Consider the following 18,327-nt stretch of genomic DNA (forward strand, 5'->3'; position numbering starts at 1 on the left):
ATATTTGAAAATACCCACAATCTCATCTACTAAAAATGAATATAGGATGTATGAATACAAATTTCAGAATCAGATATAAATAATATTTGACTACATGAAGGTTATACATTTATTAAAGTTAAATTGTCTTCTATGATTAAATCCTTACTTTTTTTTTTATCACAGAAGGTGATTCAGACGTGATCTCAGTCTCTTGAACTTCATCACACTGTGGTGGTGTTTCAGACTTCATGCTGGTCTCTTCTGTTGCTGTTGTGTTATCGTTCCTCTCTGAGTCTTCACCATCATCAGGATCGTTGACTGGATCACGCTAAGAAAAAAGTTATTCCATGTCAACTCTAGTTGACCTGGTGGGTTCCATTCAGTTAAAGAATTTGTTTACACTGGTCAAGAAGGTGAAGTTCCCTTGAAGAAGGTGAAGTTGCCACTTCCCTCACTGGCAGTTGTGGCTGGCGTGCAGGGACAATAAGAAAGAAGGGAACGACTGGTAGGCTGACGGCTGATTTTCTGTACCTTGTGCTTTTGCTTTTGAAGGTGTGTTACATTTATTGTTTTAAGTATTTTAGACTTACTTCCTGGCTGATTTGAAGGCAGCTGGTAGTCGGTAGGAAGTAGATTGAAGCACCAGGTATTTTTAAGTTTAAAGGCCAAAACACATCTGGGTATTGCCTTTGGGACAAGCTTCTTTTTTTTTTCTTTTTCTTTTGCCTTAAAAAAAACTGTAGGTACTTTTACTAAAACTATGTTAAGTAATGGGTAAATTTTGCTTTTAACAAAGTCATTTTGAATGAGATTTAGTTTCTTTGACTCAAGTACAACTTCTGGGTATTGTATTTGTACATTACTTGGTGGTATTGTTTGCCTGTTTTGCCTGCCTTACAGACTGTTTAACCACATATAGACTGATATTTTAGACAGACCGACATCAGGTTACCTTATACTATACTCTACCAAATCCAACCTGTAATTGTTACGTAATGTCACTTTAAGGGATGGGCAAGTTAACATGCTATTTAAAAAAAACACAAAGTCCATTGCTCACTAGCTTCAATAAGCAGATTAGTATTGTGGAAGACGTCGGTCTGAGGAACGTTCTTAGGATCGCAACGAATGACGACACATATGAGCCTCCCTTAAACGCACCATCACAACAAGAATACACGAGTTGTATGAAAAGCATCTATCAAGCAAAAGCCTCCATGACTACGCACCACAAGAAACTGACATGGTTGTGTTTTGATTATAGATACATAAATATGCCAACAAATCTACTCACCTTCGTCTTGTCTGCTGCTCCTTGTGACTGAGACGTCTCCCTGTCTACAACTTTTATACACAGAGCCAAATGCCTCGCCCCGGGAGCCCCCAACCCCCCCCCCCCCCCCCCCCATTAGTGAAGACGAATAGAAAAGTGAAACTGAATGCAAATCTTCAATATTTCTCCGAAATCACGTGACTTTGTGGAAAGAGGAGGTGTGAATAAGCAACCCAGATCATACACTATTTATGAAAAGTGCAGCTCAATACTGGCAAACGAATCTTAAACATGTGATTTGATGGTTTTCAGAAATGCATTTTGGACATTTATATTAGCATCAGATCATGTTATTACAATTACCATCAGCACCTGATCACATTTCAGCTATACTGTATTTAGTTTGCTTTATCAGAAACTATCAGGATGTTTTCAGCAAATATTGGAACCTGTTTAGATGGTGTGTTTGTATTTGCATAGCACTATTGTGTGGTTTACATATACTGTGTGTATGTGGTGTAGTGTAGGGTCGGGATAGGATGGAATAGGTTAAGTCTTTGTATTGCGATGTCTTGTAATATTGTGTATTTTGTCGTGGCTGTGACCTTTGGGTGCTTGCATACATTTCTTGAATGCTCTCACTGAGTGTGAATGATATGAAACCTGGACTGTGCGGTGCCGAAACCTGGATTGGCTGTTCCTGTGGAGGCGGAGTGGAGCCAGCAGATCGGTGGCAGATTGGTTCATCTTTGTCAAGTGTGTCTGGTCCTTGAGAGTCATGTTGGCATATGATTATGTGTAAACATAATCACTAAGTGAAGTATTGGCTGTTCCTGTAGAGGATTCGAGCCGACCGATCCGGTTCATCTTCATTCATTCGTGCCACAGCTCTGCCATTTGGGACTTTCCAATCAAGCCTGGGCTGAGAATGAAAGAACGTCCACCTTGCTGCTGCTGATTCAGATCTTCTGCTCCGTCCTGGGGCCTTTACTACAAAGGACAGTCAACAGGCCTCTGCCTTGTTTGCGTTACCTGGCTTAACAAGATCTAAACCCGCAATAGGGCTTAATCAGTAAGTCCACGCTTGGGGCATGTCTATGAAGATGAGACTGTAGCAAAGAGATGGGATGGCGTTTGTTGAAGTATGAGCACCACTATCATGTGGTCTACATGTGGTACAGGATAGGATTAGTGTTTGTACTGTGTCTTGTCTTGTAATATTGTGTATCTGTACACTTGGACCACCAGGAATTCCTCGTACTTGCCTCTTGGAAAATAATTCCAGTTCTGATTCTTCAGAAAGAAACCATATGCTGTTTGTCTTTATGTGTTGAGTATGAAGTTGTGATATCGTGTGTTTAAACACATTCATTAAGAAATAAGGAAGCAAATACTGGCAAATGATCAATCATCTCATCTATAATGATGTATCATTACATTCATTTTAATACAACATTTGAAACAGTTATTGAATGTAACAGAGTTCTAGATGGCAGTGTTCATTCACAAAGTATGTAGGCTTTCTAATGTCTGATATGAAGATGTGACATATGAATGCTAGGTTCATGTTCAGTTCCAGAGCTAAAGCTAGAGACACAATGTGTCCACTAAACATCAGAATCCAGTTCTCAGTCTGCAGCATTGATGCAGAGGTCAAATGATCGTTCTGCTTTGAAAAATGTGTTGATTTGAAACGGGACAAGCAAAAGACATGTTTGAGGTAAAAACAAGAAGCTGCCTCAACAAGCAGCCCACTGGAAGGTTTAGAGTTTTTGGGCCGTTCAGGATTTGCCATCTAGACTTTAATCTCTTCCTCTTCCTCAGAGAAAGTGCATGTTGCGTTGTGGGTGGGGCTGAAAACTGGAGAGGTGGTGGAGTTTCTCGGTCGACTCCCATTTGTGAAGGAGCCTCCTCCATAATGACGAGTCAGCACTTCAGCTGCCCTCTGAAACCTCTCTGCCTCCATCACAGGCTCTTCTCTCTGAGGAGATCCAGTGAAAGAGTGGAGGCTCCTAAAAGACCTCCTGACCTCTTCTTCTTCTGTCCGGTTTGAGCTACAAGAGCGCCCTCCGCTGTTCATGTTCGCCCTGAATGATCCACTGCTCATGGAAGTCCCAGGGATCTGCAGTGGTGTCTCAGTGACAGAACAACTCTCCTCCTCATCCTCTCTTTCCTCACAATCAATCTGACAGTGATTGGCCATCTGAAGGCAGCTGGAGCTGTCAATCAAGCTCAGGACCTCAGTCATCAGGGAAGGGCCGAGGTCTACGGTGAAAGAGGTGAGGGAATCTGAGCGCGTGCGGTCAATATCGCCGCTTTCTGGTAAAGACCACCTCCTGGAATCTCCATCTTGAAACTGTCTGTCAAGGCGGGAGAGGCGGGGCAAGGTAAGGAAACCAGAGTGAAGGCCTGCACACAGTGAGAGGGAGGAACAAGTCATCAAAAAGAGTTTAAGTGAAGACACAAGATCAATAACACATCAGAATTATATTCATGTATGAATGTTACCAAGGATCTTTTATTACATTTAGAATGTTGAAGTTATCAGAGTGAAGGCACTGAAGGATCTGCCTTAGGTGGGAGTCAGCGCCTCAGAGGCTATACTGATGATGTCATCAGGACTGGTTTCACATATTAAAGGAAGAACTAAAAACATGTCTCAGGCAGCTAAACAAAGCCTTTAGTTGGCGAAAACCAATATAAAACATTACGGGACGATATAAAACAACAACCAGGCCGAAGAAGACAGACAAACCTGATAACAGAGGATACAAATACATGGAGCAATAATGTTGTCTGGACGCTCATTCTCCTGCAGCCAGATGAAGAAGTATCGCCTCATTCATTTACCTGAGACGGTACTTATTCATATTGCTCCTCCTCCCCCTGCAATAGCTCTGCACCCCCCACTTTGGGAAGCCCTGACATAAACAATAGGCTAGTTAGTCTAGTGTATCGTTCACACAGAGACCCTGTCAGTAAGTGGACCATGGCTGACAGAACAATCTACCAACAGTTCCAGCCTGAGTCACTAGATGGCGATATCACTTCATTCTGTTATCCCAAATGAAGCCTGAGCATATTCACTGAGAGCACATATGGACTGAATTCATTCATTCCATCACTTTAATAGGCAGAATTGTTTTGCTGGCGGTCATTTTGAATTTTAATGTTCAATTTCAAAATGCTTAGTTTTAAATGCTGCTTCTTGTTATTTCAGTCTTGTTTACGTGTAAGACTGCAACTTTTAATGATTTAAGATTTAAGATAGTTTGTTTATCATGTTACATGCAATTCACTCACAAATTACATGCAATTGAAATTTGTCTTGCACCCCCTCTTACATATCACACACACAAACACATGCATTACAGAGGGGGTGCAGGGCAGCCATTTTTCGGCGCCCATGGAGCAGTTGGGGGTTCGGTGCCTTGCTCATGTGCACCTCATAAAACCTTGATTGATCTTAAATGATGGAAAACGTCAAAGGAAGCCATCGATGGCAGAAAGCTCCAATCGTCTCTCAGCTCACTTTACCAACTCCACTTCCCTCAATCTGGACAAATTCCTTTGGAGGTGGGTCAGCTCATATATGACCCTTCATCAACAAGAGTTTGGTATGAAACTGTGCTGTTCCACCGTTTCCCCTGAGAGCCTGACACCAGGCCCTTGAGCCCTGGCAGTTTGCCCACACTCATACTGGCAAAAAGTTTGTAATATCCTTGTAACTCAAATAATTGACTTATTTTCTGGATTCCACTTCAGTGTCCACTGTAAAATCAGAGAGAAATGAAAAGCCCTGGAAAGTGATGACAGGAAGTCTCTCTCTCTCTCTCTCTCTCTCTCTCTCTCTCTCTCTCTCTCTTTCTCGTGTTGAGATTATTTATTACATCACATTCACATTTTATTTATTTTATATTTATACTTATTTTGAAACGCAGCCTTACTTTTTCTTGGTACATATATGTTCTATGTTACATGGCAGTAAATGTTGTCCAAAAGTTTATGAATCGTACTGAATTCATCTGACAGTCAGGTATTGATTACATGCAGATGTTGAAAAGAAGAGGCCCAACAATGGACACTTCACCAAATTAGATTTTTATCTGTTCCCAATCATAATTATCAATTGATGCAAAGTAATCCCTTCCTCTGAAATATAATTCAAATCTATTTACGCTGTCCCAGAAAATGTTTCCAGTCTGTGTTACAGAATCCTGAGGTTCACTTTGTCAGATGCTGCATTGAGATCCTATAATACTAACACTGATAGTTTAGCTTCATTCATCATTTAGATCAAATGAAACCAGACCCAGCATAGATGAACTCTATGCATTTACATTATAAACTTACACACATATAAAACATCATTTCTGTTTGAGAAATTCTTCAAGAAATAACCCAAACAATTCCTTAGTTTGAGTTTAGGAAGATTTAATGAACAACATTTACTTTCCTGCTCATGAACATTGACAGCTGTCATCTAGAGGCATTGTCATAAAATAAATGTTTAATTCAGACTCAAAAGATCCACCATACAAATCATCTTCTCCATTCTATAGATATACAGTTAAAGCTGTTTTCTAATGCTGTTCTAATGAAACCTGCAGAAAAATAAGAAGCAAGCAACCACAGCTTCATTACTGATTTTAAATCAATGAAAAATACAATCAGTAAATAAGTTTATTTTCTCTAGTATGTCTCAGCTCATATTCTTGCACATTTATTTGCTGTCTGAACTTTGAACTGTTCTAACCTGTGCATTTCATTCATCCTATATAAAAAAAAAATAGACATTTTTGATGAATCAAAACAGCCGTCTTTCCTGAGACTCAATTAACAGCTGAAAAAAAACAAAATAATGCAGATATAAAACATTAAAAACATGTAATACATACTTGAAAACACGTGTGTTACAGATAATATCACTGAGATTGTCATAAAATAGTAAACATAAAATCAAAACGCTGGCTACATTCCCACCTCAAATACCCCCCCCCCCCCCCCCCCCCCCCCCCCAAACACACACACACACACACACACACACACACACACACAAAACAAACCTCAGAAATTCTCCATTTTCACTTAGTGACTAATCTGAATATGACATACATTTAGAAACAATAGCATCTGCAGTCATTTATCTTATTTGTTTGAGTGAATTCTCCATCCTGACATTGATTTGTTTGAGGTCTTTGGATTTCAATCAATAACCTGATCTCTGTTCATATTTGTTTTTCTCATTTAGAGTCAAGATTATCTTTCAATGAGATTCTTCTATATTACAGCTTGCATACATGTAGACAACAAGAGGTCATTGTGACTTTGGCAGAGCAGAGTTTGTTCTGAGGTTTTACATTTCATCCAGACTTGCAATCGCTTCCTCTTTGGTGTGTTTTCTCCACTCACTGGGAATTTCTCCTCTGCCCTTGAATTCTTTCTCATAGTGATCTTCCAGTTGCGTTTGAAACTTACACACAAACCATTTCCAGTAAATCAGCTTAGATTCATCAGCGGTGATTTTCCAAGATTCATACTCTGGACCAGCAGTGTGGTAGAGTTTATAAGGAATCTTCTTATCTGAATCATGTTTACGTCTAAAGGACCTGTCACTTGCTACTGATGTTGTGCAGCAGTTGATGACCAGTTCTAAGTTACCTCTAGTGTGCCAGCCATTGATCCCAGAGGGGCGATGAAAGGGGACATTGTGTTTATCTGGACTGTGATCTCCCAGTGTGTTGGTACAAATGGCTCTGCAGAATGGACACTGTACCCAGCAGCCGTTGCAAAGTTGGTCAATGAGGATTTTGTCAGTCCTCTTCCGAGATTTCCTTAGGTTACCTAATGGGAGTGCAGTGATCTCCTCAATGATGGATTCAAGTCTTTTCTTCACCACCTCTTCAAGAAAATCAAATTTGTTTATGTCACTAAAGGTTTGGCAACATATGGCATCAACTTTGAGCTGGTCCTTAAGCTCACTGGAAAATTCCTCCAGCCACATGTTTATGTTTGCTTCCCCTTGTGCCACTTTCTCTGTAGCTTTATGCAAAGCGCGACTCAGAAGCCCCTGGATGTCTTGAACATTTTTCTTGAATAAACTCTTTGTGGAGTCTTTGTGTTCAGTGAAGATATATTTCTTCACTTCTTCTTTTATGAAAGTCTTGACATGTTCCCTTGGATGTCTGATGTAGTTCATGTAGTCCTGAAAGTCCTCTTTCTCTGCCAGGGATTTTAATACATGCTTCTCCAAGTTCATCCTGTTCCAACTGAATGGTGAGAAAGAGCACTTCATCTCTCCTGCAAGATCAATGGCAGTCTTATCATAGACAGCCTGGACAGTGGAATCCTTCAGTTTATCACAGATCATCTCTGCAAACACAACAGCTGATGAGTGACCTTTACAGAAGCTGCTGAATATGCCATAGAACTGCTCTTTCTTGCTATTGACATAATATCGTAGATCGTTGTTTGTCTTGAATTGATGGTGAGACTCTAAAATTATCTTGCTTGTAGCGTCAAACACATAGAGCAGAAGATCAACTGTGAACTTCTTCTTGAGTTCATAGCTCTGTTGTGATTGAAATTCTTCAACATGTCTGTTGACATTTTTGGCCATTTCCTCCAGAAAAGTAGAACTGTAGCCTCTTGTGGCTAAAGGTCTGCCCCGAATTGTGCTTTTGGCCTCATTCTTAACTTTGTCAATGAGAGATCTGATCTGCTCTTGCTCTTGATATGTAAAACATATCTGTGACTTATTTTCTTCTCCCTTCCAAAATTTCCAAAATGATCTCGTGTTTTTGCTTACCCTCTCATCTTTAGATCGCTGTCTTTCTTCACAGGGATCTTGGTGCTTGGTTCGGGTATCATATTCAGAATAATCCCCAAGGTTGGCTATGTTTTTGTATTTGCCACAATTTTTGCGTTCATGTATAAGAGAACTTTCAATGCCAAGTTCTGTAAGGATAGAAAGCTGATCTTCTTGTAGGTTGATATCCTTTATGGGCTCTGTATCTGCAGTTAATTCAGCAACCCAGCCATCCCAGACATGGTTGAACTGCTTTTGAAGTTCCCCTTCATTTGTTGCCTTGTCTTTGAGCTGCAGAGCAAGCTGTTTGCTCTTTTGTAGTAGTTTGTTCTCGAACTCTGGCTTCTTCTTATCAAGCATTTTGCAAGCATTCTTCTGCTGGAGAACCTCATCCAGTTTTCTTTTCAGTGCTTTTACAAGTTCTTCATGAATGTCTTTGATTTTGCTTTCAAATCTTCCTCGCCATTGAGCCAACATTTCTTTTTGGTTTTTATCTTCAAAGTATGTTGCCATAGCTTTTCTGACATCTTCATAAGTTTTGCTCATCTTGTTATAAAGATAACTGAGTTCAACCATGTCATGGTTTCCATTCTCTATTCTGTTGTGAAGCTGATGGTCAATGGTCAGCAGCTTTTCCCTCAGGGTCCAGGTCCAGTTCCCATACTGGACCTCCAGCTTTCTGTACACTGCAATTTCAAGTGTGTTTTTGAAACTGAAGACAAAGTTTTCATTCAGCAGAGCTTTCCTCAGGTCTCCAATGTTGTGTTTGAACTGTGAGAGAGTCATTCCATCAGACTGTGATGCTTTAGAGAGGATGGTGTTCTTCAGCTCTTGGACGCTTTCACTGTAACCTGGATTTGGAGGGGCCATGGGTGGACTTCCCTCCCACAACTGGGCAAAGTATTTCACATCTTCTTGTATATCAAATTCAATGATGTCACTGAAGCTCTTGGCATCACATCCCTCCTCTTTGGCAGCTAGTTGAGCCATCTGGTCCAGTTTTTCTTGTAGGCGCCTCTTCCCATCCATATTTTTCTCTGAAGCTGCAATGTCTGTGACATTCTGGTGAACAAATACACAACTTGGAGACAATTTAATGTTCTTCATCCGCATGATAGCCTGTACAACAATCTGCAGAACATCTTGCATTTCTGCTGGATTTTCTCCAAAGATGTTGATCAATGTCATGTTTCCCACACCGATGACAAACGTAGCCAGTTCATTGTCGTGGTGTAGAGTTGTGTTACCTGCCAACTCAAGAGCACGTAGTCCTTCAGTGTCCACAACTAGAACATAGTCAAACTTTAATTCGTTCTTCATCTCTTCTGACACTTTCACCAGCTGCATGAAGGCACCTTTGGTGCATCTGCCAGCACTTACTGCAAACTGTAAACCAAACATAGCATTCAGCATTGTTGATTTTCCACTGCTTTGTACGCCCAGAACTGACAGAACAAAAACTCGCTTATCACCCAGCTTCTTGATGACTTCATCTAACAGACTACTGATCCATGTTAGAGGTACATGACCTGCATCACCATCCATCAGCTCCATGGGATGTCCTGATATCATCAGCTCTGCAGCCAGAGCAGGATAGTCACACCACTTCATTCTGCCTGTGTTTCGTCCTCTTGCCAGTGATTTATGAGCTTCATAGATCTGTCCCATCTCCCTGACGATGTGCTCCAAGCCAAATGTTGCTGCTTGAAGTTGTGTTGAAATCTCTTCGAGCTCAGTTTGCTTGTTTTTTAGTTGATCAGATTTGTCTTTCTTTAGAGCCAAGAATTCAGACCACTTTTTATCATATCTGTGGAGAATTCTAGCGAGGTCATCTGTGGAGAGGTCATCTAGTAAGATCTGAGTCCATGTCAGGAAACAGGCTTTCTCACTCGATGGCAAAGACGAGAGATTTTTGATGAACAGCTCCATGAGGTCAGAACAGGAAGCAGCACGCTGGCTCTGTCGTATTTCCTGCAGTTTCTCTTGATTTTTACTTTTCTCCATTTCAATTTCTCCTTTTAGGTGATACTGTTGTTTTGTTATGCTGCTCCACTCATGCCACAGTTCGCCCTGACAAGGGAGCATTTTCTCTTTGATCTTTGAGACGTCCATGCCCTGAAGCAAACTGGTTATTTTCAAAGCAGCAGCTTTTCCTTCTTTGCAGATCTCATTTTCTTCATCCACTCTGATTCCAGAGACTTGAGCCAGTGTTTCAAGCTGGAAGGAATCAAAGGATCCAGACAAAATGTTCCGAATGATTCCTTTCAGTTCTTCAGATGCATCTGACTGGCTTTTGTCTTTCAGACCAATCTTATAATGTCCTGATTTCATCTGTACTGGATTAGAATCATTATCAGCAATGAGGCAAATCAGAGGCTTTGAGGAATCAAGGAGTGAGGAAATAACGGTCATACTTCTGTCTCCCCTTTTCAGAGATGGTACCAACACAACATTGATTGAAGCCTTTTCAATCAGTATGTCACGTTGTTTATCAAAGGACAGAGCGTCACCGTGGAGATTACAGAAGGCAATGAAGTCAGTGAAAGAATCGTTGGGTTTTCCAGCTGGGCAGTACCAGGCAATCTCTGCCACTCCATCCATCAAGTAGCGAGTTTTTGTGCTACCTGGGCAGTTCCTGTGGAAGAAGGTGCTGTGGCGCTCGTTGATTAAGTTGTCCAGTAGCTGAGATTTTGACAATGAGGCTGAACCAAGACGGAGGAATGACACCATGGGTGTCTCAGCTTTACAGACAGGCATGCTCTTCATTATGGAGCTTTTTGATTTATCTGTCAGCTTCCAGCTTTTTCTTATTTGCCTAAATGTCCAAAGAGGACACTCAATGTCCTTTGAGACTGGGTCAGGAACAAGCAGAGGTAAGGCGTACTGACATTGGGATAGCTTAGTAATCATGTTCTGCCTGAGAAAGGTGTCTGAGCAGTGGAAAACTGCCATTTGAACGTCCATTGGATGGACATTTGGTTTTGGTTTTGGCTCAGAGTCTTCAGTAGAACTGAAAAGATCATCTAAGTTACTTTTTCCTGTTTCATCATTTGCAACATCTGGCTCATGTCTGAATTGACAGACATCAGCACTGTCTTGTTTCACAGGAATATATCTTGCTCTATAGTCCAGTATCATCAACCTTTGGAGAAACGTATGAGCTAGATCCTTCTCAGGTGTGTCGCTCTGCTGTTTCAGAGCTGGGCCTATTTGAAGAAAATCTGCTGGTGTCAACGTCTGTTGGCGTTTGTCTCCAAGTTGAAGTCTGTTGAACAGTGTTTCTGTTTCTCTTCGACATTGCTCCTCCCTGCTGATCTCTACCAGCTTTTAAAGTAAATCATATGTGTCAGGAATTATTACTTTAAATGAAGGAATATTGAATAAATAGTCCTGTAGAAACATTTAGATTGTCTTACCTCATCCTTATTTTCACTCATGTCATCCTTTAAGGTACCTATAAATAATGAACTGAATCAACCCAGGTACATATGTGTATGATCACAATATTACTGTAGAAGTAATAATTCAATCAAATTCTATGTATGAATTAGTACCTGTATGTTTCTCAGGTGGTGTTTCAGACTTCATGCTGGTCTCCTCTGTTGCTGTTGTGTTATCGTTCTTCTCCAAGTCTTCACCATCATCAGGATCATTGACTGGATCACACTAAGAAAAAAGTTATTTCATGTCAACTCTAGTTGACCTGTGGGTTCCATTCAGTTAAAGAATTTGTTTACACTGACAACTGGTCAAGAAGGTGAAGTTCAACAACATACAACATTGTACATCTACTATTGTACGAAACAGGTTTTTAGACCACAAGTACCACTGAGAAAGGCTGCATTATCTTCTCACTATGTAAAGGTTTTTCAGGTTCATCCAAACATGCACTAAATTGGTGATTGATTGAGCTTCAGGCGTTCTGCCCCTTTGCCCTCATTGGTTCTGGTTCCCTCTCAAAAATGTGTTCCTGCTGTTTATTGAAGTTGATCAGAGAGAGAAAGAGAGAGAGAGAGAGAGAGAGAGAGAGAGAGAGAGAGAGAGAGAGAGAGAGAGAGAGAGAGAGAGAGAGAGCCTGTTGCGTGATTAGATAAATAACCATGAATAATAATCATGACTGTCTCTTTCAGTTTTTACTATATCTAAAGTGATACATTATATAGAATGAGAAAGAAGAGAGACCAGCTGACAGACACAGGTGGCCTGAGAGACCGGCTCACTTGTGGTGATCACTGTAACTTCAGTTTGTATCTCTGAAATGGGCCCTGAGTGTTTTGCTGTTGAGACATTTATGAATTGTAATAATAGTTTGAATGTACATGTGGGAAATGTTTCATTCCTTGAAAAGTTTGGGAACTAAAGGAATGCAAAGCCTCACTTCTGACAACAATCTAACACGATGCACACAACAGAAACAACACTTTTTAAAATGCTGGTGTGTAAATATGTGAAAAGATCTCACCTGGTCATTGGTTGCAGCTGCACTTTCATTGATCTCATCTACAAATGAATAAAGGAGGAAACACATTTCAGGATCAGATATAAATAATATTTGACTACATGAAGGTTATACATTTATTAAAGTGAAGTTGTCTTCTATGATTAAATCCTTACCTTTGTTTATCACAGAAGGTGATTCAGATGTGATCTCAGTCTCTGTTTTGTTGTCATCATCAAATTCTTGCTCTTCACCACACTGTGGAACATTAAAGTCTTCACCTGTTGGATCCTGCTGAAACTCTTCATCTTCTTGGGGTCTGTGGTCCAGCAGGAGATCTTCATGCTCTTTCTTCTCACTACACATCAGTCCACCATAGCAGCTTGGATCATTCTCAGAGACCATGGTGTCTATGTGTTCAAGCAGAGCTATAATCTCTCCTTCATCTCTCATACTGTTTCTACATGTGTGGTACCTTTGTTCAACAAAGCTGTTGTTTGCTCTCAGGTCTGTCAGTGCACTCACACATTCTTCATCTGGATCATGGGTCACAACTGTCATTAGGAAAGCAAGGGATTCCTTCCCAAATACTTTCTCAAACCACTGCACTCCTGAAGTGTACTGGCTGACATGCTGACCATAAGGCAGCAGCAACAGAAATGCATGACTTCCTTCATTCCATGAGAGCGGCTCAATGTTTTGTAGCCCAAGCACGTTGATAACACAAATGTGTCGCCCACACAGATCATATAATTTGGATGAAAACATCTCCTCAGGTTGTTGCCTGTCATGGTCAAGTAAGAGGTTTTCTGATCCGATCTGTATAGAACTCTCCTCACCAATTAACACAACTGTGAGCTCAGGCACCACTGGAACACAGAAGGTGTACAACATTAGTAAATGCATCATTCTAATAACAATATGCTTTTTCTTTTATTAATGTCAAGTGCAGCAGAAATCAATCAAACAAGTCATTCTCACATTTTGTCACAGGTGCTGAAGCATTCTGAGATATTGGACCGGTGCTGTCCAATGTCCCTCCTTCTCCTTTTGCTGTTGCTGTGTTTTCATTAGTGTCTTCCTCCATCTCATCTGTTCTTCATGCTGTACAGTCACACTGTTGATGCATTCATAACATATTACTGTCAGTACATTTCATTGCTCAAGCTGGTGATCTGTGCTGTGGCAGCTGCAGTTACTCAGTACTGCTCATGCCCATGACATTTAACTTTTTTCTTTGTTGTTGGTTGTACTTAAACTGGGAACACAGACTACAGCAGGTTGCCATTTTCACACATTTGAACTGCGGCCCAAAGTCGCCATCATGCTGCACATGATGCATGGGACAGACAAACCGCCTGTTCTTTTCTTTTCAATGAGGGACATTTCTTCTTCAGTCTAGTTCTCCCTGGCTGTGTCACCATGTCACTCATTTGCACACCCACCTGACACACTCTTGCACCCAAATCCCTAATCAGCCCTCAGCCAACACACACACACACACCAGTCAATGCAAGCCCATGAATATATAAATACCACTTTGTGATTGGCTGAGTAGGGATCCCATTTTGGCGCTTGACTGAATCATGAATATTCATTATGAATGAGCTAAACATGAACAATGATTGGCTGAATTCAGGCTCAGCTTGCTTTAGTTATTACTTAGCCCTCATAACGGTTCCTTTAATTAAAAGGTATGTGATGGCATCATATTCTTATGTTGACATTTCCAGCTCGTCTTACATCGTACACCTTCTGTGTACACAGAGCCACTCCCCCCCTAACCTCCTCCTCCACACCTTTGATCTGATGTGGTGGGTCTAAGTAGCTATGGACACCCACCCTATAGCACTGGACACCCTCGTGGCAAAAAAAGCCACGCACTTAAAAACTGCTATAAAATCATCGTACATCAATATTTTTTTCTACTTTTTTTTTCATAAATCTCTTAAGCAACTTGCTCAAAACAACCAAACATTCAATAATGTTTCAGGATTTTAACACTTTAAATGCTTGTTTAACTACTCGAAGGATTTCATTATTTACGACAAAAAAACACATTATTTTCCAGAAACTAAATAGTAAATGGATGGGGCTTTGGTGGTGATTAGAGTCTTGGATGTGTCACAGATTAGTAGTATAATTGATTTGATTGCATTAGTATTTTTTATGTAAGTTGACTTCCATTGAAACCACACTTTCTAATCTCTCTGCCATTCCTTTATAAAACCATGCATTCTCTAATGTCAGCATTTCATTATGAAGAAAAGTGGTGATATTTGACATTTTTAGTGTTTTCCACAAAATTCAACTATTTTCCCATTGTAGGCCGATGCATGAAACTCCTGTATTTTTTTTGCGTGTGTGTGTGTGTGTGTGTGTGTGTCAGGTGTGTGTGTGTGTGTGTGTGTGTCAGGTGTGTGTGTGGGGGGTGTGTGTGTGTGGACATGTATCTGTGAAGAGGAGCCTCTAGCCTTTGCTGTGCTAAAAAACAAAAACAACTGCTAGTTTGTTTATGCACCTGGCTGCTTCCACAGCCAAAGATACAGACGTAGCTTTGCTGAGGGGTCATTTCATCAGTGAGCAGAGAAGGAGAGAGACCTGGAGCAAAGATGAAGAGGCATTTCAGTGAGGAAGAGGCCAGAGAAATGATCATGCAGCCTATATCTACCAGTGAGCTTTGACTCATCGGACGACACAAGCTTCGAGGGTGAGTCTGACACAGATTACTCACTGGAGTCTTCCACTTCTCTGAGTGCCTCTGACCCTTCCTGTGAAAGTGGAGAGGACACACAGGATCCTGCTCATCCTACCACTGAGTGGACAGCAAATAACGGGCAAGTCTGGTCTCCATCCCATGCCGAGACGCTGCGTTACATCCAGGCACCCACCGGCACGATGCCACGGCCCACAAGATATGCCATATCCAGGATTCACCATGTGGCATCATCTTTTGACCTTTTCTTTACTCCTGACATGACCCAGCTCATTGAACAAATGTGGATGCCCCAAGAGACAAAAGCCCACATTGGACTTCTCATCCTAGCAGGTGTGTACCGGCCCGTGTACAGCTGCTGCTGCTGCCATGGTGCCGGAGTTACAGAGTACTGTCCTCGCAGACACCATCAACACCGCCATTGCCACTGCTGCCACCAGCTCGACCAGAAGGAGAAGTGTGTGCTGGTTGTGCACAGGCCTAAAAAAGAAGTCTTTTACCACCTGCACCAAGTGAAACAAGTGCATGTATAGAGAGCACCAGGTCACATGCTGCTGGACCTGTTGGTCAAATAAATTAAACCAAACTAAACTAAACTGAATACACACACACACACACACACACACACACACACACACACACACACACACTTTCTCAATCTATCCGTTTCCCTCAAACATATTCAAAGCCTGGACATTGCTGGTTCAAATGTGTTCATATTTCATGTTCTGTTGTGTTCTCTTTTGTTGATGAAGCTTTCAAAGTTGTTGTTTGCGCAATAAATGTTCACATTGATGAATCAGATGTTGACACACACACACACACCTATGTGTGGTGCATAAACAAACTAGCAGTTGTTTTTGTTTTTTAGCACAGCAAAGGCAGGAGGCGCCTCTTCACAGATACATGTCCACACACACAGACACACACACCACACACAAACACACACGCATTAAAAAAAAAAAAAAAAAACTCTTGGGGCCCCCTGGTAGTCATAATAAGTGTCAAAAAGTCACGCAACGGCCTACAATGGGAAAATGGTTAAATTTTATGGAAAACACTAAAAATGTCAAATATCACCACTTTTCTTTATAATGAATGCTGACATTAGAGAATTCATGGTTTTATAAAGGAATGGCAGAGAGATTAGAAAGTCAATGGTGCCATTTGTGCCTGGAGGGTGTCCAGTGTGAGTATTTGATACTACATAATAAATATTAATGCAATCAAATCAACTTTACTACTAATCTTTGACACATCCAAGACTCTAATCACCACCAAAGCCCCATCCATTTACTATTTAGTTTATGGAAAATAATAACCTTTTTGTGTTTTTTAGTCAAAAATAAAAAAAACATTCATGTGGCAAAAGGATCATTTAACAAAAAGCGAACGGGTAAATTCGACAAAGTCGAAAGCTGTCGGCAGCTCACGTCCCTTACTGCAGGGTTTGAATGCGTTGCATGATAGTGATGATAGTTTTTACAGAGCCGGTTTATACCTTTTTTATACTTAAATTGAATGTAATTAAATGTATATAGATTATTTGCTACACACATTCACCGCAAACTTCTACATAGACTTGAATGTTATAATTTCACATGAATGTTTCAAGTAGTTAAACAGGCATTTAAAGGGTTAAAATCCTGAAAAATTATTGAATGTTTGGTAGTTTTCAGCAGCCAAGAAGTTGCTTAAGAGATTTATGAAAAAAAAAGTAGACAAAAATATTGATGTATGATGATTTTATCGCAGTTTTTATGTGCGTGGCTTTTTTTGCCACGAGGGTGCCACGAGGTGAGGAGGGCATAAGGGATAAGGATGGATTAAATGGAAGCTTGTTCACTCTGTTAGGCCGTGTGTCATCATGTGTTCATATCAAGCAAAAGCCTCCATGGCTACGCAACACAAGAAACTGACATGGTTGTGTTTTGATTATAGATACATAAATATGCCAACAAATCTACTCACCTTTGTCTTGTCTGCTGCTCCTTGTGACTGAGACGTCTCCCTGTCTACAACTTTTATACACAGAGCCAAACGCCTCGCCCCTCCTTAGTGAAGACGAATATGAAAGTAAAACTGAATACAAATCTTCACTACTGCTCTGAAAGCACGTGACTTTGTGGAAAGAGGAGGTGTGGGTAAGCAGCCCAGATGCCTTACACCAGTGGTTCTCAAATTCTCGATGTTAAAATACAGTAGCGTAGGCCGACCCCATTCAGCTGCTATGCAAAATACACACAGGAAGCACATTTATTCCTCATAAGAATATTATTTAATTTCACTTTCGTCAATCACAGCCACATTGTACAAATTCGTACTAGAACAACTCTCCTATATGGGGCAGGGGGCAGTCCCTCTTACACACACACACACACACACACACACACACACACACAGCATGTAAGAACATTTATGACAACTGCATTTCATTCACAAACACGCATACATACAAACACACACACACACACACAGCATGTGAGAACATAAATCAAAAACACAACCAACTGTACTTCAAACACACAGCATTTTGGCAACTATTTATAACTCTTATAGGCCTGACAGAACAGAAAGTCCTCCTCAGCTGCACCATCATGCTCATATCTGACAGAAACAAGTTAAAGTGGTGAAACTTGCATCATCAGTAGTCTCGTCCAGTTCGATGGAATAATAGTGACTATTTTTAATGCGTTCAATCAGTGTGGTCTTAACGTCATCTGCCATGGCTCCTATTCTCCGCGACACTGTGTCATTTGAAAGTGGCACCAAATGTAACTATTCGGCGATCTTCTCGCCACACATAATGTGTAGCATCTCTTTTGCTAATGCTAAACACACCAATTGTGTGCGGCTTACCTGCTCTCGCTATGCGGAGGCTGGGCACGATAAGAAGCCTCCTGCGCTTTAACCACAGGTGCACCACGGAACTGAATTGCGCATTTGGACTGCCTCAGTTCATCACGTTTGCGTACAAAAAACTCCACTGGTTTGTCTTTCAGCATTTTGTTGTAAGATGCCGTTTGAGATGCGATGGTTTCACGGACTGATTGCTGAGATCATCACCACACACACACACACACTGTGGCTTTGGCTCGTCCTCCGTCCCG

General features: G+C 41.0%; 3 protein-coding genes across 3 annotated transcripts; all 3 read right to left on the minus strand.

Moving 5' to 3' along the window:
* Positions 1–2,579: 2,579 nt before the first annotated feature.
* On the minus strand, positions 2,580–5,738 carry LOC143012009 (uncharacterized). Its single transcript, XM_076165038.1, has 2 exons — positions 5,708–5,738; positions 2,580–3,664 (listed from the first exon to the last, which is right to left on the minus strand). Exons 1-2 carry the CDS (start codon positions 5,736–5,738, stop codon positions 3,051–3,053), a joined length of 645 nt encoding a protein of 214 aa, XP_076021153.1. The 3' UTR covers positions 2,580–3,050.
* A 598-nt stretch (positions 5,739–6,336) lies between these two features.
* Positions 6,337–11,697, minus strand: LOC143012030 (interferon-induced very large GTPase 1-like). Its single transcript, XM_076165060.1, has 3 exons — positions 11,618–11,697; positions 11,480–11,517; positions 6,337–11,387 (listed from the first exon to the last, which is right to left on the minus strand). Exons 1-3 carry the CDS (start codon positions 11,649–11,651, stop codon positions 6,612–6,614), a joined length of 4,848 nt encoding a protein of 1,615 aa, XP_076021175.1. The 5' UTR covers positions 11,652–11,697; the 3' UTR covers positions 6,337–6,611.
* A 699-nt stretch (positions 11,698–12,396) lies between these two features.
* LOC143012015 (uncharacterized) lies at positions 12,397–17,205 on the minus strand. The gene is made up of 4 exons (XM_076165045.1): positions 17,189–17,205; positions 13,483–13,618; positions 12,678–13,370; positions 12,397–12,563 (listed from the first exon to the last, which is right to left on the minus strand). Exons 2-4 carry the CDS (start codon positions 13,586–13,588, stop codon positions 12,397–12,399), a joined length of 966 nt encoding a protein of 321 aa, XP_076021160.1. The 5' UTR covers positions 13,589–13,618; positions 17,189–17,205.
* Between the last annotated feature and the right edge of the window lie 1,122 nt (positions 17,206–18,327).

The sequence above is a fragment of the Genypterus blacodes genome, unplaced genomic scaffold, assembly GCF_046128005.1.
Source record: "Genypterus blacodes isolate CSIRO-AG114 ecotype Tasmania unplaced genomic scaffold, CSIRO-AGI_Gbla_v1 ptg000140l_1, whole genome shotgun sequence".
NCBI lineage: Eukaryota > Metazoa > Chordata > Actinopteri > Ophidiiformes > Ophidiidae > Genypterus > Genypterus blacodes.

Bases quoted from the DNA above. Each gene is read 5' to 3' on its own strand.
- LOC143012009 (XM_076165038.1), bottom strand. From the start codon at position 5,738: ATGACAGCTGTCAATGTTCATGAGCAGGAAA. The intron at 3,665-5,707 runs GTAAATGTTGTT...CACTGTGTGCAG, and splicing joins CAATGTTCATGAGCAGGAAA to GCCTTCACTCTGGTTTCCTT.
- LOC143012030 (XM_076165060.1), bottom strand. From the start codon at position 11,651: ATGAAGTCTGAAACACCACCTGAGAAACATACAG. The intron at 11,518-11,617 runs GTACTAATTCAT...CATTATTTATAG, and splicing joins ACCACCTGAGAAACATACAG to GTACCTTAAAGGATGACATG. The intron at 11,388-11,479 runs GTAAGACAATCT...TTACTTTAAAAG, and splicing joins TGAGTGAAAATAAGGATGAG to CTGGTAGAGATCAGCAGGGA.
- LOC143012015 (XM_076165045.1), bottom strand. From the start codon at position 13,588: ATGGAGGAAGACACTAATGAAAACACAGCAACAGCAAAAGGAGAAGGA. The intron at 13,371-13,482 runs GTGAGAATGACT...TCTGTGTTCCAG, and splicing joins TTCAGCACCTGTGACAAAAT to TGGTGCCTGAGCTCACAGTT. The intron at 12,564-12,677 runs GTAAGGATTTAA...ATTCATTTGTAG, and splicing joins ACCTTCTGTGATAAACAAAG to ATGAGATCAATGAAAGTGCA.